This window comes from Hibiscus syriacus, unplaced genomic scaffold (genome assembly GCF_006381635.1).
Source record: "Hibiscus syriacus cultivar Baekdansim isolate YM2019G1 unplaced genomic scaffold, ASM638163v2 tig00110324_pilon, whole genome shotgun sequence".
Lineage (NCBI taxonomy): Eukaryota > Viridiplantae > Streptophyta > Magnoliopsida > Malvales > Malvaceae > Hibiscus > Hibiscus syriacus.
Window position 1 is genome coordinate 41170 of NW_024062682.1, and position 20984 is coordinate 62153.

Sequence of the window (20984 nt, forward strand, 5' to 3'; positions counted from 1 at the left end):
CAGGAACATTGTTGATAACACCTTGCTAGCTCAGGAAATTGTTAAAGGCTATTCTAGAAAGAGCCTTTCTCCTAGATGTGCAATCAAAGTTGATTTACAGAAGGCTTTTGACTTTGTTAGTTGGGATTTCTTGTTGAAGGTTCTTGCTGCTATGGGTCTCCCTTGTACTTTCTGTAATTGGATTAAGGCCTATATTACTACACCTATGTTCTCTCTTTCTTTAAATGGTAGCTTGGTGGGGTTTTTTTTAAGGAGGTAGGGGGATTAGGCAAGAAGATCCTTTATCTCCTTACCTATTTGTTTTAGCCATGAATGTTTTGTCCTCTCTCTTAGATGATGCTGCTAAGCATGGTATTTTTAAGTTCCACCCTAAATGCAGAAGAATATCTCTCACTCATCTCTGCTTTGCGGATGATCTGTTTGTTTTTTGTCATGGCTCTTTGGGCGCTGTGTTGGGAGTGCAATGCACTTTAGATAAGTTCTATGAGCTTTCGGGTCTTAAACTGAACGCCCAAAAGACATAATTATATGCTTGTGGTGTGAACATGTTTGACTTGGAACAGATCAGAATGGCTACTGGGTTCAGGGTGGGACAGCTTCCTGTGAGGTATCTTGGTGTGCCCCTGGTGACTCGCAAGCTCACTAGCAAAGACTGTGAAGCACTTCTGACCAAGATAAAGGACAAGCTCAGGATTTGGTCTAACAAGAACCTGAATTATGGTGGTAGGCTCCAATTGATTAAATCTGTTTTATTCAACATTTTTAACTATTGGAGTAGGCAATTGGTTCTGCCCAAGGGTGTTATTAGGGATATTGAATGCCTCTGTATGCGTTTTTTCTGGAAAGGCAGTGATTCTTCTGCTAAAGGGGCTCGTGTGGGTTGGAGCCATATTTGCTCCTTGAAGTCTGAGGGTGGTTTGGGTCTTCGAAGCCTTGTGATGTGGATTAAAGCTTGTTGTTTGCTCCTTATAAAGAACATTTTGGCTAACGAAGGCTCTCTGTGGATTGCCTGGATCAATGAATATTGTTTCAAGTCAGTTAGCTTTTGAGATGTTGAGTGTAAAGCTCACTTCAGTTGGATCCTGAGCAAGCTTCTGAGTATGCGTGAGGAGGCTAGACGTTTATTCCTCCCTTGTCCCAACTGGAGTCTTATTAACGGCAAATGGATTTGGGACAATATCTGGGATTGCAAGGCGAAAGTAAACTGACATAGACTGATCTGGTTTCCTGCTCACATTCCAAAATTCTCTCTTGTCTCGTGGATGGTCATTCTCGACAGATTGCCTACTAAAGACAGGCTTGTTCGGTTTGGTTTGGAACAATGTATGTGGTTTGTGTGGCTCTGGCATTGAATCTCGAGATCATCTTTTTGCTGAATGCCCTTTTGCAAAAGAAGTGTGGGGAATTGTTTTAATTGCTTGTGATATTCGTTATGACCTTAACAGTTGGGGTGACATTTTCAACTGGTTGATTGTAAACTTGAAGGGCAAATCCATCAGAGTTCGTATCATGAAGTTGGCTTGGACTGGTCTACTGTATTTTGTATGGGAGGAGCGTAATCATAGACTATTTCGAGGCTCGACTCGCTCGGTTGATGTAGTCGTAAATAGCATAAAAGAGGCTGTTAGAGTCAAATTGTGTAGATTTAGATGTCCTAAGATTGAGGATATTAATAGCCATTTATACTTGAACTGGGTCTGTATTGAAGTTCTTTGTTTACTGTAGTAGCTAGGCTAATATAAATTACTTATAAAAAAAAATGAATAAAAAAATCCTGCTCTAATCTATATTTCCTTTGCTCCTGAAATCTCTCCCTCTACATTTTCTCTTTCTCTCCTGATTTCCTCTTTCAATCCCAACCCTTTCAAAATCACATCGTTTTTATTACATTTTTTGTGTTTGGATTTAACTTCAAGTTTCTTATAAATTCGAAAATACCGAAGTTCAGAAACCTGGAGGATCTGGAGCCATTACCGGCTTCCACCGGCAACGGCCAGATCCGGTACCGAACACCATCCTCAGCCGAGCTTCTCGATTCCGGTTCAAACGGAGGCCCGTTATCTCCGTACGGAAACGGCACAGACGATCACCCCGAAAAGATGATCAAGCGTTCAATGGCTAGGTATGAGTCCATCTCCGACAAGATCCATAAGTACCGAGGCGTTTTGCTGGTCATCTCCATCCCTTTTGTGCTTATAACCTTTTTGTTATACGTCTTTCCGGGGAAATCGGCGTCTGATGCGGTTGTGATGGAGGAGATCGAGTTAAATAACGGGAGAGTAGGGGCGAATTTCAGAGGGAATAGGAATTATGCGGTGATTTTTGATGCGGGGAGTTCTGGAAGTCGAGTTCATGTTTATTGTTTTGATCAGAATTTGGATCTTGTTCCAATTGGCTCTGATTTAGAGCTTTTTGGACAGGTAATTTCTTTTTCCACAACTCGTAATTTGTAGACAGAATCATGCTTTCTTGGAATGTAGCTTTTCCTATGATGTAGTTGTGGATTTAAATCTGGAATTTGGATGAGAACCATAACTTTAAGATGATATATATATATATATATATATGATAATTCAATTCTATAATCTTGGTTTTTCCCCTTTCTATCTTTAGTAATTCGTGATCGAGAAATTTCCAAAAAAAACTGTGCTAAAGAAAGATTATATTAATGATCTTTATTTTATTGATATTTGTGAATTATGACATAGTTTGGCTCAAATTTAAAGTGGAATTTAACTTTATGCTCTACAGGAAGATTTTACTTGAATTGAACAAAAAGGAAGTTTCAAGCATCATTTGTTCAGTCTTTTCCAATTTGCCGTTTTATTTATGTGCTGTGGAAGAAGCATTTTCTTGAATTTTATGCAGCTGTTTTCCAAGTATTACTTAGGTTAGTGAGGTTTGTTTTGTTGTAGCTTAAACCGGGATTGAGCTACTATGCAAAAGATCCGCAAGCTGCGGCCAATTCATTAAGTAGTCTTCTTGACAAGGCAGAAAGCGTTGTGCCAATGGATTTGCGATCAAAGACCCCTGTCAATGTTGGGGTAGGTACTATTTACATCCATTGTGCATTCTTATTTTTGCATTCTAAGTCTCTTAATTTGCTGAAAAATGGGAATTCGAATGTTGTGTAGGCAACTGCTGGTCTGAGGGCTCTAGGAGGCGACACATCTGATAAAATTTTGCAATCAGTAATTCTTTTTCTTTTTTTTTTGGATATCGGTTATGTTCACAGCATTTTACTTTGCCATTTCATCAAGCTAATGTTATTTAAAAATACATATTTAGGTTAGGGAACTGTTGAAAAGTAGAAGCACCCTTAAATCCGAAGCAAATGGGGTCAAAATTCTGGACGGCTCTCAAGAAGGTTCTTACGAGTGGGTATGATATGCTAAACTTTCTTGTACTTCTATGCTTTGATTTTATTTTGTTTACTATAACTAGGGTTAAAGTATAGTGCGAACCCTGTATTATAGTCAAACGTGCAATTCAGTCTTTGTATTTTATAACTGAGCAAACCCTAAAATTGATACAAATATTAATGGAAAAATGCTGATGTCGACTTTTGAAATCTTGTAAAGGACATTAGTTGAAATTTTGTTTCATTTGAGTACCTAAACTTTTATTTGTTTCAAAACCATACCTAACGTTTACTTTTTGTTTTATTTTAGTACCACACTGTTAAAAGCTTAATTAAATTACTAGTCCTGTCTTTTTTTATGGGTAAATTACATCATTCATCACTTAACTATCTTCTCACTCCTTTTTAGGTCACTAAAGTTTAAAATTTTTCAATTTAACTACTCAACTCTCAAATTTCTCATGTCTTAATCACTCTAATTTATTTTATTAATAATTTTTGTGGCATGACAATTTTATTATTATTTTATTAATATATAGTGAAGATAAAAAAAATTAAATTTGAAAGTTAGAGTGATTAAATTAGGAGTAATTTGAAAGTTAAGTAATTAAATTAAAAAAACTAAACTTTAGTGACCAAAATAGGAGTGAGAAGATAGTTGAGTGATGAATGATGTAATTTACCCATAACAGTTACACTAAGTTTTAACGGAATGAAACAAAAAATAAACATTAGCTATGATTTCTAAACAAATAAAAGTTTAGGTACTAAAACGAAATAAAACTGATAGTTGAGGTTCTAAATGTGTAGTTTACCCTAAAATATATTGGGCACTCGTTTATCCCTTCTGCTTTTTGACATTGAATTTCGATTCAACGTCGATTATGAGGGTTTTTAACGGCCCCACCTTATTTCAGAAAGAAATTAAAGGAATCAGTTCTATAGTATAAGGATTAAACTGCACTTTTGAATATATAGTACAAGGACCACTTGGTGTTTTAAACTTATTACTGATCAGTCTTATCAAGATGATTCATGGTGGTGCTTCAAACCAGAGGTGGAACAAAGGAATACTAGAATCAATTATTTACATGCTGTCGGAGATCAGGATCCATTGGAATTTTTCTTACTGATTGGGCCAATAGACCTAATTCTTTCTTAACTGCCATCTTATTTTATAGGTGACAATAAATTACTTATTAGGGAATTTGGGAAGGACATATCGGGACACAGTTGGCATAGTTGATCTTGGTGGTGGATCTGTTCAAATGGCGTATGCCATCTCAGAGAGTGCTGCTTCGAGGGCTCCAAGTGTACCAGCTGGACAGGACAATTATGTAAATGAAATGTATCTGAAGGGATTGAAATATCACCTTTATGTTCACAGGTTTCCTCATTTTGACAAATAATGATTCTATTAGTGATTTGAAATGGATGATGAAGAGAAACTATGATGGAATGAGATTACTTAAGGAATCAAATTTATCATTTGTGTCTCTATTCAGTCATATGATTCTCAACTCTCATGAGTCATGAACATGTTTATATTTGAGTTCTATAACTTTATGTTGCATTTTTGTGAGCAGCTATTTGCGCTATGGCTTATTGGCAGCTCGAGCAGAAATTTTGAAGGTCTCTGAAGATTCTGGCAACCCTTGTATCTTAGAGGGCTTTGATGGTATGTTTGAATTTGTTCAATCAGAACTAACTCTACAAAGAGCATTATTTTAGTTATTTGGGCTGCATATGGTGAACATGGTGTACGCATTCAGTAACCAGAGTTTAGTGATCACTGAAAATGTAAGCTTTGGCAATAGGCTCTTTTCTGAAAATTGTAGTTCATATCTCTATTCCGAAACAAAAACTTTGAATGCTCTGAATAATGGGATAGTCCGTGTAGTTTCCACATCCTTTGTTCTTTGTTGGGCATAATATTTGCCATTTAAGTACATATTGGGCATTTCATTTTCAAAGGTACTTATCAATACGGAGAAGAATTTAAAGCATCAGCACCGTCATCCGGTTCAAGTATTGAAGAATGCAGGAGGGTGACTCTCAAGGCTCTTAAAGTAAATGATTCATGCACGCATATGAAGTGCACATTTGGTGGCATATGGAATGGCGGAGGTGGAGATGGACAGAAGAATCTGTTTGTTGCTTCATTTTTCTTTGACAGGGCCGCCGAGGTATTGCGTAATCAAGAATTGTATTACCTGATACAAACTACAGGACAATCTGATTAGCCATTCTAAGTAATTTGTTTATGAATGCAGGCTGGTTTTATTAAAGCCAGTGATCCTGTTGCAAAAGTTAAGCCTCATTCGTTCTTAGACGCTGCAAAACGTGCTTGTCAAACCAAGTATGCGGATGCTAAAACAACATATGCAGATTTGGGTGAGAGTAACCTGCCCTATATATGCATGGATCTGGTTTACGAGTACACTCTACTTGTCGATGGATTTGGTAAGTCTGTACTTTTGGCATCAAGTTCAAGTTATGCAACTTCGTACTTCATAGGTATCTTATGTTAACTTTTTCTCGGGCAGGACTTGATCCCTACCAAGATATTACGTTGGTGAAGAAAGTGAAATACCGGAATTCCTTCGTCGAAGCCGCTTGGCCACTAGGCTCTGCCATCGAAGCTGTATCATCTTGAAGTAAATATTCTAGGTCAGCGTCATCGGCTTTAATTACTTATTGGAAATTTCGCATGACTTGGGGTTCTTTAGCATGCACAGTCTTTTCCTAATCGAATACACTGTTGATAAATATGCAGAACGAAACACCATTGGATGTTCGTATTTGAGATCGGATTTTTTGGTGGGGTATAATCGGAAGAGAAAAGTTTCATTTAATCTTCACTGGTAATTTACATTTTTTTTAGTTTTCTTGATTTTTATAATTTTTGTAAGAGTTAATTCAATTAGTTCATTTAGATTGTAACAGATTAGGTTACCAACGTGTTTTGTGTCCCTAATGATTTTGTTGGTAAAAAATATACATTTGTCTCTTGAATTACATTATCTCTCTTTGATTTGATCTTCTGAAAATAAAAAAATTAATTAGATATTTGAATTTGTAGTTTGCAAATTAAATTATGTAGAAGCTGATTTCATACGTGGCTTATCTTTAGTCAAATTTTATATATTTTTAAATAAAAAAATTAGCAATTTCTATTTAAGATAAATTAAGAGTTTAATAAACAAACAAAAAATAGTAAGAAATTTGTATAATTCCCTTATCACTTCATCACTCGCAGTATTTTTGTAAATATATTTTTAACCTAAAATGTTTTGCTCAATGTAGCATGACTTAATATTTAAATTTTTGTTAAGATTTTTACTCAATCGGATTGTTTATGTTTGATTATACACCCGTAATTATTCAATTAAAACGAAAGGCAGAACTAAAAGAAAAAAATCCTCATAAAAATAAAATACTTGAAAAAAATATGGAATTTTTATATAAAAAATAAATTTTGGATAATAAAAATCCAAATAATTATTTGATACGAAATGATTTAATCCAACCCATTTCTTAATAAAAACTTTAAAAATATATGAAAAAGAGCATTAAAAATCAATATCTTTTTTTAAAAACTTGAAAATCAAAATCTTGAAAGCCTATTTTGCAAAATTTAAGAATATTTCTTCTACCTCTGCGGTTGCAATAATTTTAATGATTAAAAACAACTTTTCTAGTCCGTATTCCCAATTTTCCTTTATTAATTATAGCTAATTTTAATTATATTTCATTACATTTTACATGATATTTAACACAAACAAAAGTATTATTAATTGATATATGTTATTGGTGGACCTCACACAAATATGAACATTTATTCTATAACAATTTTTATTTTAACTTGTGTTTTATGATATTAAATGGAACATAAGTGAAATCTAATGTAAATCGTCAAATGATTAAGCAGTCGCTTCAACTGTGGGAGCGTGTATCAGAACCTGCAAATTACATGTGCTTTATTTGTTTGTTTGTTTTTTATGCCTTCTTTGTGGTGATATATTGCAAGCTATTCAGCTATAAAATGTCTCTAAAAAAAATAACTAAAATAAAAAATATAGATTAAACACCAATAATTATATATATATATATATATATATATATATATGTATACTGCGCGGAAAAAAGTAAAGCGCTTATGAATTAGGTTTGTTTTTCACCTTTTCCATTTTTCTTAGAGATAAATAATAAAGGTAGATCAATTGTCTTTTGACAAAGAGGATTTTTTGATTGATTGTTTTAATCGACGTGCAAGAATAAGATGTGCGAACTGTTTGGGAGACGGGAAAATTATCTCTGCCCCGAGTCCTCACCCGAGATTTTATAAAGCATGAAAAGTTGAGAGGAAAGTGGCGGGCTTAGAAAAAACACAAAGAAGCTTGATTCAAAGCAACAAAAAGTTATTTCACTTTCAGAGTTAAATTGCTGAGACAGTAAGTAGAAAGACACTGCTTGACTCTTATAATTTATTGCGCATCAGTTTTCTCCTTGTTCTGTCATTTGCTCGAACACTTCCTGTGCAATCTAGAAATGTGGGGAATCAGGTTTACAAGATCAAAGCTTCATGCATTTTCAGTTTTCGCAAGTGCCCATTTTAAAGAAGTGCATTTAAAACCAACCCAATATCAAAATCTCGTCGTTGAAACAGTTGGAACAACTACAAAATCAATAGCTATAACCAACCCTTTGAATTTTCGGTTCTCATTTCAATTTTCTTCTTTTGGTACTTCAAATATTGATTTCCCAAGAGAACCTAAGTTTGAAAATTTTGATGAAAGCAGTGATAACGATAATGATGATGGTGAAGATAGTGATGAATTTGATGGAAATAGTGTGAATGGATTGAGTTTAAGCCGTGGTGTTACTCAAGATGTAAAGAAAATTATGGACATAATCCGTGAATCAGGTAGTAATTATCTTTTATTGAAGAATAAGCTTCAACAATGTGGTGTAAGGGTTTCCTCTGAGTTTGGTGGTGGAGGTGCTTTCTCGGGTTCGACATGATTGGGAAGCAGCATTTACATTCTTTTTATGGGCTGGGAAACAGCCTGATTATGCTCTTTCGTTGCGGGAATATCATTCAATGATTTCTATTCTAGCGAAGATGAGGAAGTTTGATACTGCGTGGACATTAATTGATGAAATGAGAGGAGGACGAGCTGGCCATTGTCTTGTGACACCACAGACTCTTTTGATCATGATAAGGCGTTACTGTGCTGTGCATGATGTGGGGAGGGCTATAAACACATTTTATGCACATAGAAAGTTTAAATTTGATGTGGGAATTGAGGAGTTCCAGAGTCTGTTGTCTGCCCTTTGTGTCGATACAAAAATGTGCAGGATGCTGAGCATCTAATGTTTTGTAACAAGGATGTCTTCCCATTTAATTCCAAGAGTTTTAATATTATACTGAACGGCTGGTGTAGTGTGATCGGGAGTCCACGTGAAGCAGAGAGAGTTTGGACCGAAATGAGCAAGAGAGGTGTTCGACATGATGTTGTGTCATATGCAAGTATCATGTCCTGCTACTCAAAGTCCTCTAATCTTAACAAGGTACTTAAGCTTTTCACCCAGATGAAATCAAGGGGGATTGAACCAGATAGGAAGGTTTACAATGCAGTAATCCATGCTCTTGCAAAGGCTAGGCATGTAAAAGAGGCCACCAATCTTCTCAAAGTTATGGAAGAGAATGGCATTGCTCCAAATGTTGTTACTTTTAATTCACTGATAAAGCCTCTATGCAAAGCGCGAAAGATAGATGAGGCTAGACACACCTTTGATGAGATGTTGCAAAAGGACCTCACTCCTACAATTCAGACTTACCATGCTTTCTTTCGTATTCTAAGAACTGGGGAAGAAGTGTTTGAGCTCTTGAACAAAATGAGAAAGATGGGTTGTCAACCAACCAATGATACTTATATCATGCTGATAAGAAAGTTTAGTCGATGGTGCCAGTTTGATAATGTCTTCAAGTTGTGGAATGAGATGATTGAAAATGGGGTTGGTCCTGACCGTAGCTCATATATTGTATTAATTCATGGACTGTTTTTAAATGGGAAGTTGGATGAAGCATACAAATATTACATGGAGATGAAGGAAAAGCAGTTTTTGCCGGAACCAAAAATAGATAAGATGCTGCAGGGTTGGGTTTCTGGTAAGCAATTTGCAGAGCGACAAGTGGCTGATCTGAAGAACAATCAATTGCTAGATAAACAGTTGAAGTGGAACAGAGTTCAATCGAGAAAACTTGAGCAAGATAAAGATTTTCTCAAGGAACCTGAAACCAGAAGAGTTGTCAGAGAAAGAGGTTTTTCTTTTTGGGAGCAATAGATTTGCATGATACCATAACATTCCAGAATATATTTGTATGGGATTGGGACTATAGGCTTCAATACTGAGATTCCTTTGGATACTATCCGGTGCATGAGATTCTCCATCAACAACAATAATCCTGAATGCCTCATTTCCTTATAAATATTTGATAATACCATCTAACATTGTCGTTGAGAATATTATTTTTGAATCATGAATAACTGACACTAAGCATGCAATGATTTCAAATTAATTGGGGTGTTATTCATTGAATGTCATCTGTACATTTATATGAAATGCACATCATATCCTTTTATGGATTGTGAGATGTTTTTATTGTGATGCTCTAAACTGTTTTGGATTAAAATCATCTGTGGCCTGATATGAATTATTCTTTTTCATGTCGCTAACATACAACTGTGTGGCTACTTAGTCTTATGGGCATAGAGTAAGGAGGCTAGCACAACTTTTTCTCGAGGAGTAACAATTATTTATAGCCATACTTTTGCAAAATTTTAGCCATGAGTAACAAGTATCTGGATTGTTTACAGTTCCTTCGTTTTGAGGTCATTGCTTTTAGGCTGGTCACACTGCTCCTTGTGGTACAACATTCTGTAAGACATTCTTCGCACTAATTCTCATATTTTGTGCTTGATGAGACATGCAAATAAATCTTTTTTCTTTATGTCATTCCGTTTGACCTTGAGAGAAAGGTCTCAGTGCTTCAAAAAGCATTGAAGATGGGGAAATTAGAATTCCTTAGAAACCCGTCACAGCATATTATGAAAGATTGCATAGTTTATATGACAATCCTCTAACCCTGCTGCTTGAGGTAGAAAAATCTTGTGGCCATGTATTAGACAATTTTAGCTCTTATTGTCTAGAATACTAATTTTAACTCTTTATTTCTTTGTTCTTCCTTTAGCTTTGACCTTGCATTATGTTTGTCATTATGAAGTCTGTAATCACCCATGCTTTTTCCTGACTCCCACACTATGAATCAGACTGCTTTTGTTCCCTTAACTACCCACTAGATTGAAGAAAAACTGAAAATGATTTAACCCAACTTCCTTTAGCTCATTTGCATCCCTACTGTTAAGTAGTTCGTTTAACGGAAAGTAATTGAGATTGTTATATTAAATTCATATATGTTTTCGTGCATCTATGTATGGATGTATGGGTTCTCTTGGTAAGTAGCTATAATGGATAATCACACAGCATTGACTGGATTTTTTGTACTTATTGCTCTATGTTGACTCTAACACTGGCTATTTCGTATTGCCAATTTGTTCTCATCGATTAATATTTCTGTTCTATGTTGCTCTGACCCTTTATCTTTTTGAAGTTTTCATGTTTGAAATTTGTGTCTTGCATTTGAACATGGTTATGAGGATATGATCCTCGAAATTTACAATTACACATATTTGTGTCCGATATTAACACCTGTATTTAACTTAGCACGTTTGTTTGTTCCTTCAGGATCTCCAAATTTTTACTTCATCAGCTTGCATTTTCTAAGTCTTGTTTTTTGACTATGAACATTATTCTACTATTAATAGCCACTGACCTCCAGGCTCCAAGCCATTTCCATGTCTTTCCATCCAGCAAGGCATAGTCAAAGCTCAATACTGTTTAATACGTCATATGTTTAGTTCTAAGCTGAGGTGAGCAATCCATCGTCTTTTATTGGGAGAACTTCCTACAAATCTGGCTGACAATTGATGGATAAAAGTACAGATGTTGAGATTTGATTTGAAATCAATATCTCTGGCTGCCTATTGAGATCAAGTTGGTCTAATAATCACTAGCTTTTTAGTTTGGCAGTGAAATTAAGTTCTTATTAAAGCTACTTTGACATCTTGTGGCTTCATCAATGTCTAGTTGTCCCCACATTCTTTCATTTATTTCAAAGTAAGTAAACTTCTCTTTCTCTATTTTTCTTTGCCTTCTCAATTCCACTATCACATAAATTTAACTAGTGAATGTGAACAGAAGTGTGGATGAAGCAGCACTATGTTGTTCTGATTTGTAAAATTATGAAATATTTGTGTTTGACATCTAATTCTTAAAATGTTCGGCACATTTATGACATCTCCATATTAAAAACTTAAAGCATATCTTTGAGGTACAAATGGCCAAGAGACAGTGGATGATGGTATGTGATTATGTTACTCGGACACAGGTAGGTATTGGATACATGTATATATTCTTTTCGAAGTTTGACATATTTGTACTTGATACACAGGCGTTGGATCGTATCTAAATATAAGTACTGAATCCAAGTACTTCAAGAAAAACAAAGAGTCGGAATGATATCTATATCACTCTAGCTTTAGTTCCAAGTTAGGCTTAAATCATTATCTGGTGGGGGTGCTTCTTATGGGAAAAATCTGGTGCGTGGCCATTTGACATGAGATTACCCACTAGCTTGTAGATTAGGTGAATTACACGTGGAAAACTACATGGGGTCATTTTAATGACTTTTTTCACGTTTGGAACTTAGTTGATGCGTATTCTTACATGCCATCCATTTGTCTTTGACTAGTCTTTACTCGTATGGTTGTATGATCATGCCATTCTCAATCAATATCCCTAACAAATGATGTAATGTGCTGATTCCATTATTCCGATATTTTTTCTTGAATAATGCAAAGCATATTTTTGATGTGGGTACGGGATATGATCCTCTAAATATATCGAAAAGCTTGAAAATATTCATATTTGGGGTCATTTTAATGACTTTTTTCACGTTTGGAACTTAGTTGATGCGTATTCTTACATGCCATCCATTTGTCTTTGACTAGTCTTTACTCGTATGGTTGTATGATCATGCCATTCTCAATCAATATCCCTAACAAATGATGTAATGTGCTGATTCCATTATTCCGATATTTTTTCTTGAATAATGCAAAGCATATTTGATGGGTACGGGATATGATCCTCTAAATATATCGAAAAGCTTGAAAATATTCATATTTGACACTCACGTTCAAGTCCAAGGCACAGATTACAATTTGATTGCTCAATTCTCGTATTCTTTTCCCCACCATTTGCCAGTCTTTTAACTTTTTCTCTCTCTCCCCACAGGTAAAATCAAAAGTCATGGTTCTCACAACCAAGTAAAGTGATGCTTTTCAAGGTATTTATCAACAATTGAGGTATTACACCTTCTCTTACTCATATTGACTTTGCCTAAAGTTTTCCACTTTTCTCTTTCATGTCTATCTGCAAGCTGGGATAATGGCAACTTTAGAAAATCTTTACTTCAAATTTGGGGATGACTATCATATATGGGAAATGTATCGAATACAAATATGCTGAACTTTTTAAAGATTATATACATCTATATGCATGTATTTGAATTATCATAAATCATATTCATGTATGAATATAAATCGAATACAGTTACCAAACATGAGTGGTTTAGAAAAAGACAAAAACTTAGACAACATAGTCATTTGGCTATTTGATGAAGGAATGATAAATGATTATATTAATTGTGATTTTGACATGTGGGTATTAGAATTTCAGATGAACAAGCTACCTAGTACATGGAAAGTAATGGAGGTTGAGGGCAAGCAAGTTTGAATTCCCAGGTACTTTTGTATTTTTGTTTAGGTCATAGATGACAGATTCAAAGCATGGAACCCCTATTCTTTGCATTAATAACAACCCGGATTTAAAAAACTCGTTCAGCCAAACAAAGGGATAAACATCAGAATCTCAAATAATAATAATATTGTGGATAATCATAAAACAACTCTTTCTCATTCTTTCTTTAACATGAAAACTCCCATCGTTTCTTTACAGCTATTTTATCTACGTTTTCTTAACGTTATTTATGAAAATATCCGCCCCAATATCATTTATTAAAATAATACTCATTTTTATCACGTAGGATAAATGCACGTTCAATTAGTTGTGCCCTTTGGTAGGTGCGTTTTACGAGGTGTTTTTACCTTATGTGGCAACCCAATCAGCGAACTCGAATTTTTCTATTGAATAAAAGTAAGGTGTGGTTGAAACAACGCTGTTTTCATGGGATTTGGAAATAAAACTCATACATACAGGCATACAAAAATTTTGGGAACTAAACATACAACAGAATTAAAAGAAAAATAAATATATTTTTCAGTAGGAACTCATCTGTATTAAAAAATTACTGTAAAATATATTTATTTATGTAGACTATTTTTAATTTCTTTCATTTTTATTTGGTTCTCAAAATTTTTATACGTATGTATATATGGTTCTTATTCAAAGTTTATTATTTTATTTTTTTCAGAACTTATGAAAAGCACGTTAAGTCAGTCTCATTTTTATTTTATTCAATAAAAAAAATTAAACTTATTGATTGGATTATACAGGTGAAAACATGTTTCGCCAAACGCACTTTTTAAAAGTGTGGTTGGTACTTGGTAGTAAATGTTGTATCTTACGTGACAAAATTTTGTATTATTTTTGTGAATAATTTTAAGATGATGTTATTTTCATAAACAATTTTAAGATATTGTTAATTTTCATAAAATATGTTAAAAATAATATATTTAAATTTTAAAGTGTATTTTTACTATTTTGTCTTCATCTTCTTTCTGTCCAACTTTGACACTTTCTCGTATTGAAAATATCGAATTGGATTGATTAGTATAATTTAATAAAATAATTAAGTAATGCTGGCTATTCCCTACTCCATACAATACGCTATCGTCTTCTCCTAGTGACATTAAATCGTAACGAACGAAGCTAACTAAGACTATTCGAGCACGTGATTAAATGAAAAATATACGCGTAAATTTGTTTAGTTTTTCACGTAAAACTTGCATTATCGTCTGTTTAGCCATTTTCCAAAACGACGAGTTGCGGTTTAAAAATATAAGACTCATTCAAGTATTTCGATATAATTGATTAAATTAAATATAAATTTTAAAAAATATATATAAATGAGGATTAGGGTCAACTGGAAAATTCCGAGTTAGGCAAGATTCGTATTATATGTGGATTTAATTATCAATCCAAAATGCACCCGCCATATATTTAAAAAATAAATAAATCAAGCAATCCATGTCTGTATCACGCGTGTGTCGGCAGATTAGTCAAGAATTGAATTCCTCAAGTCCTTTTTTTTCTTTCTCTAAAGTCATCTTTAATCTTAATTGATTGGATTTTCCTTCGGTTAATATATATATAAAAAAATCGAATGCATATTTCATGCCACATAAGATAAAAACAAAAGGAGGATATTATAGCTTGAGTATCATTTGAACATTAAATTAAGGCTTGTTAAATAAGAAAACAAAACTCGAAATTTAGATATTTAAACCCTTATATTTATATTAAAATTATATAATTTGATCAAATACATATTTTTATTTCATTCAATACATATTCGATACTATTGTAATATTCGTTTCATAATTAAATTATTTTCAATACAATTAAACCAAAAACTAAATATTTGGTCTGTTTGTTTAAAATTACTTGCTTTTAATCTTAAAAGGACTTTTGAAAAATGAAAAACATTAAAAAATTATAAACAATGATAGCCAAAATGGAATCCAATTCCTCAATAAAAAAATCTTGGGGTAGGCGCATGGAATTTCATTCTCTGAGTTCCAGTCTGTCCAGAAGTGTAAATTAAATTAAATAGTATAATGATACATTTAGAAATTAAAAAAATATATATTTAGAATCTTATAATAATCTATCACCATTTCATTCATTAACATATTATATGTATACATACATTAAATATTAATTTAAAAATTAATAAATATATTAACACGTTATCCAAAATCTAATGCGAAGGAGATAGATCCAAAACGTAGGAAAGGGAAGAAACGTGGCAAGGAATAGGATTTATCTAACAGACAAAAGCAAATGATGTAATTAAACTAACATCATGGCTTAATAAGCCGCCACCTTTCCCCATACGTAGGAGAGAAAAAAAATCTTTAGTCAAAACGATAGCCAATCATCTTCAACATTCCCCACCAATAGCTGCCACTTTCCACTTTCCATGGGATTTTGGGACCTTTCCAAAACCAACTCATTCCCCCACGCCATGGTTTTCAGAACCGGACCGGTTAGTGAACCGGTCATATTATCGGTTCACTGGTTCAATCGGTTGAATCGGTCGACCGGTCGAAAGAATCGGACGACGTCATAATTATTTAAAAAATTAAATAAAAATACTAAAAATATTTAATAAAAAATAATTTTTATATTACAAGTCATATTCAAAGCAAGTCATAACATATATAAGTTAAAAACCATAACATCAAGTGAAACAAAATAATTCAAATTAACTACAACATAATATTTAAGGTAAAACATATTAAATAATAAATATAATTATATAACTATAATTAAAAAATAAATTTGAAGTTAAAAAATCATAACAAAATGATATTGTTTGGTTTAATTTTTTTTAAATCAATCTCACATGGCTAAGAAACATAGAATAGCATCCCAAAAGTCTAAAGAGTAAAAATATGAGAACAAATCAATCTCACATTGCTAAGAAACATAGAAGCGCATCACAACTAACTTCTATAAATAATAGCGGTAATTTGACATTCAAAATCATGAAGCCTTTTGGTGAGCATTGAGTGAACTATTCTTTCACTTCAATCAAACTCGAATTTTAGGCTTCAATTGAGCTTCTAATTTTTTTTAGAATTCAAGCCTTTTTGAGTTCAAGTTTCAATATTATATTTCGAGTTTGAGTTGAACTTGATAATTTTTAGCTTGTGAGTTTGAGTTGAATTGAGCTTACTTTTAAAGTTTTCAAGTTCGAGTCGAGCTCAGCAATACTCAAGTTCGACTTGGCTCGTTTAACAAACGACGTTGTTTGGTTTAATTTTTTTTAAAAAAAAAAAAATCCTTGTTTTTCCCGTTTTTCCTGGTTTTCAGCCGATCCGGTTCGAACGGTTCATCGGTTCTGACCGGTTCACTAATAGCGGTTCAACCGATTTAGATTAAACCGGACTAAACAACGATTTCAGTTGAATCGGTTGAACCGACTAGTCCGATTTTCAAAAAAGAGCGCCCACGCACGACCATCCATATAAACATTTTTTAAATATATAATTTTATGTTAGATCATATATTTATTTTTAAAATAAAAAAATGAATTATTTTCCACACAAATCCTGCATCCATAAAACCCCAGCATTCCTCCCTCTCAAAAATTTCAATTCTTTCTTCCTGTTTTGTGTGTTTGATTTTGCCTTCCAAAACCAAACTTTGATAACTCCTAAACCCTCTCTTTTTCGGAGCTAATAACTTAATTACTTGGGGAAATTAAAACATGAAACAGCAGCATTCAAGTTTGCCTCCAGGGTTTAGATTCCACCCTACAGATGAAGAGCTCGTCCTTCATTATCTAATGAAGAAACTCAGTTCCTCACCTTTCCCCGCTTCCATCATCGCCGATGTCGATATCTACAAGTTCGATCCTTGGGACTTACCAGGTGAGTCTTCCTTTAACAACCCTTTTTAACGTTATCATCTAAGTAATCATTTCTGAACTTGTTTTAATGTGGTAATAATGTTATGTCTTATATCTTGTTTCATGTTGTTTTTCATCAGACAAGTCTGTGTTTGGTGAAAAAGAATGGTACTTTTTCAGCCCCAGGGACCGAAAGTACCCTAATGGTGCAAGGCCGAACAGGGCAGCTGGATCTGGGTATTGGAAAGCAACTGGGACAGATAAGATTATAGTTACATCTTCAATGATAACTGGAAGGGGTGAAGTGCATTCGAATATCGGTGTAAAGAAAGCTTTGGTGTTCTACAAAGGAAGGCCTCCGAAGGGGATAAAAACAAACTGGATCATGCATGAGTATAGACTTTCACAAAGCCCTAACTCTAACTACAACAGTAGACCATTAGGTCTAAAGATTGCTCCATGAGGGTAAGAGCCTCTTCTTAAACACCGCAAATCATTGCATTTTACATAGTGACTTGACTCCTCAATTTTCTATATTTGCCGTGGATTTTAGTTGGATGATTGGGTTCTTTGCCGCATCTACAAGAAATCCCATGCTTTGTCTTCGACATCAATAGCAGAAGCAAATGATCAAGTCCAAGAGGAAGATGAAGCAGAACAGTTCATTCAAGATGCCCTTTTACCAGCCTTGGAAAGTCCTTCAACCGACAACAATAATACTATTAGCCTTCGTCCCCAGAAATCATGTTCTTTCTCCAATCTGTTAAATGCCACCGACTACTCGATGCTCAGTAGTTTTCTTGCAGATAATCAGTGCGACATAACTGGATATGAATCTTCGCCGTTCAGCTTTCGGAACATCGAACAGACACCGGCCGCCGGTGACAGCAGGTTGCTCCAAATGGAAAACAAAGTCAAGCGCCAATATTCAAGCATTGATGAGGATTACTTGGAGCCATCAAAGAAACATATCGGTTCTTGCAGTGACGCTAAGAGCACCGGCCAATCTGATTTGACTCGATACAAATTAGTAAACCAGCCATTTTTCAACCGTAGTTTACTTCCAAATCATCATTTTCATTTCCAAGGATAGAAAAAAAAGATTTGTCAGAGATTGAACATGTGTGATTTTGTATTGGAAACAAATGTGAAAACTTGAGTAGAAATATTTGAAGTATTTGAAAATGTATCAAATTTTTGTAGAAAACTTATATCATATTCGCACTTTGTAAATAACGTATTTGAAGGTGAAGGTTCTTCTTACACTCGGGTATAAGCATCTGTCACATGTTATATAGTTGAGCACAATTTTTTTCAAGGTTAAACTAAAATTCAAGTATGTATTAATCATATAATTTCATTAATTTTACAAATAATTTTAATTATAACATGATGAAAATAATTTATGATCAACTATTTGATCATTCATTAATAAACATATGTTAATTTTATATACAATAAACATTTGTTGAGCATAATATTAATGGTTTAATATTTATATTGTAATAAAATTAAAAAAAATTAATATTGATTTTATAATTTTTAAAAGTTTAATGTTAAATAAAATATTTTAAGGTAATTTAGTGAGATTTTGAGATAGTTTAACAACAAAAACACGGGTTGTTCTCCATTTTTCATTGATTGGCTCAATAAAATTTTCCAGAAATTCCTGTTTTTATATGTTACAGTTATTAATAAATCCAAATTTTCCCTTCAAATATTTCCAAAAATTTGGATTTCTTTAAGAATCATAAACAATGATACAATAAACAGAGCTTTAACAAATTTTCACTGAAAATAAACCAAAACCTTTTCATCGCTTATGCTGTCTCTAAGCCATGTTGAAGTCAACAAAACCTCCATTTCCATCCAAAACCAAATTTTCTCTATGGTTCCTTCGTTCATTCAATTCTTTGCTTTCACCTGGGTCACCTAAACAAATAGAAACCCATCCTTCCCATTCACATCAATATAACTGTCAAAAATACTTCCTTTTCTCATTCTTAAACGAAAACCCAACAAATCGAAGAGTCCCAAAGCAAGTTCATTCTCACTTACTCACAACTGCCTCTTTTTCCCAATCTGTTAGACTCTTCAATGCTTTACTTAGATGCTATTCTGTTTGTGAAAATCCCAAAGATGCCATCTTTCTTTACCAACAAGTCCAAACCTTCTACCTTTACTTAAAATTTGATAGCTTTACTTATGCTTTCCTTATTAAAGCTTGTGCTAGTTTAGCTGACCTAGCTTTAGGCAAACAGTTTCATGGGGTTGAAATAAAAATGGGTTTTGAGTCCCATCTTTATGTGCAAACCGTGCTGGTTAACATGTATGTAGAAAGTGGGGGGTTGATTGAGTGTAAGAAAGTGTTTGATGAAATGCCTGAGAAGAATCATGTTACTTGGAATGTGATGATCACTGGCTTGGCTAAGCAAGGAGATATCGAGATTGCACGTTTTTTGTTCGAAGGGATGCCCGATAGGAATATTGTTTCATGGAGTGGGATGATTGATGGATACACTAGGATGAACAGGCATAGGGAAGCTTTACGTTTGTTTCGAAGAATGGTTGCCGATGTTGGGGTTGATCCTAGTGAAATAACACTCTTAGCTATTTTGCCAGCTGTTTGGAACATTGGAGATGTCAAGATGTGCCAATTGATTCATTGTTATGGATTGAAAAGAGGGTTTCTTCTGTCCGACATTCGTGTCATGAATTCGCTTATAGACGCATATGCAAAATGCGGTTGCATAGTAAGTGCATCGAGGTTTTTCGAAGATATTTCAATGACTACTAGAAATTTGGTTTCATGGACATCATTGATATCAGGTTTTGCAATGCATGGGATGGGGAAAGAAGCTGTTGAGAGCTTTGAAAGGATGGAGCAAGATGGTTGGAAGCCAAATAGGGTCACTTTTGTGTGTGTTTTAAATGCTTGTAGCCATGGATGTCTGGTTGAGGAAGGGCTCAATTTTTTCGAAAAGATGGTTAATGAGTATCGAATCTCGCCTGACATTAAGCACTATGGGTGTTTGGTGGACATGTTGGGGAGGGCAGGGAGGTTGGAAGAAGCCGAACAGATTGCTCTACAGATTCCTTGTGAGATATCAAATGAAGTGGTTTGGAGAATACTGCTCGGTGCTTGTAGCTTTTACGGTAATGTCAAGATGGGTGAGAGGGTGACATCGAAGATAATGGAGACCGAGAAGAGATATGGAGGTGACTATGTTCTTATGTCGAATATCCTTGCGGGTGCCAGAAGGTTCGCAGATGCTGAGAGCTTGAGGACATTGATGGAGAAGAGGAATGCCATCAAAGTTGCTGGGTCTAGTGTGACCTGAGACCTTGGTGTCTAATACTCTAATGTGTAACCATAGTTGTTGATGATGATTCATCCCTTGTACTGCAGTTTCAGTTTCAACAAATTCATCTGTGAACTTGATTGGATGAGAAAACCGAACTTGTATTATATTATAAATGAACAAGTACAAAGGTCATTTTTTTTAGAAAAAAGGCATGTCTGAAATCCACCTTTAGTTTTGCAAAATCTTAGGTATAATACCACGTGTCAAAAGACTGACTAATTACATTTACATGCATCTCTTGACCAGCAAGAAAACCGGCCAACCCTTTTCCAATTACAAAAACATAATATATGGTTGGATTCAACTCAAGACAATATAGATGAACGGTTAAGGTCAATCGTTGGAGCTAAAAATAACCAAGAAAAAACTGGCAAAGCCTACAAAATAAAAGATAAAGGCAACCACTTCTAAAGAATAATACATACATAACACAGCAAAAACTCTTATTTTTATATTTAATTTTAGTTTGCTTTAG

General features: G+C 34.2%; 2 protein-coding genes and 2 pseudogenes across 2 annotated transcripts; all 4 read left to right on the forward strand.

Annotated features, from left to right (window-relative positions):
* Window positions 1-1817: 1817 nt before the first annotated feature.
* On the forward strand, window positions 1818-6225 carry LOC120117904 (apyrase 2-like). Its single transcript, XM_039138072.1, has 10 exons — window positions 1818-2420; window positions 2916-3044; window positions 3135-3191; window positions 3289-3381; window positions 4543-4748; window positions 4948-5039; window positions 5336-5547; window positions 5635-5824; window positions 5908-6031; window positions 6138-6225. Exons 1-9 carry the CDS (start codon window positions 2100-2102, stop codon window positions 6015-6017), a joined length of 1410 nt encoding a protein of 469 aa, XP_038994003.1. The 5' UTR covers window positions 1818-2099; the 3' UTR covers window positions 6018-6031; window positions 6138-6225.
* Window positions 6226-7547: 1322 nt separating this feature from the next.
* On the forward strand, window positions 7548-10041 carry LOC120117911 (annotated as a pseudogene).
* A 6891-nt stretch (window positions 10042-16932) lies between these two features.
* On the forward strand, window positions 16933-18360 carry LOC120117947 (annotated as a pseudogene).
* Window positions 18361-18982: 622 nt separating this feature from the next.
* On the forward strand, window positions 18983-20576 carry LOC120117932 (pentatricopeptide repeat-containing protein At1g09220, mitochondrial-like). The gene has a single exon (XM_039138091.1). The coding sequence runs from the start codon at window positions 18983-18985 to the stop codon at window positions 20483-20485; it is 1503 nt and encodes a 500-aa protein (XP_038994022.1). The 3' UTR covers window positions 20486-20576.
* Window positions 20577-20984: the final 408 nt, after the last annotated feature.

Coding starts and splice junctions, on each gene's coding strand:
- LOC120117904 (XM_039138072.1), top strand. CDS start 2,100: ATGATCAAGCGTTCAATGGCTAGGTATGAGTCCATCTCCGACAAGATC. Junction 5,548..5,634: donor TCTTTGACAGGGCCGCCGAG/GTATTGCGTAAT, acceptor TTATGAATGCAG/GCTGGTTTTATTAAAGCCAG. Junction 5,825..5,907: donor TCTACTTGTCGATGGATTTG/GTAAGTCTGTAC, acceptor TTTCTCGGGCAG/GACTTGATCCCTACCAAGAT.
- LOC120117932 (XM_039138091.1), top strand. CDS start 18,983: ATGTTGAAGTCAACAAAACCTCCATTTCCATCCAAAACCAAATTTTCT.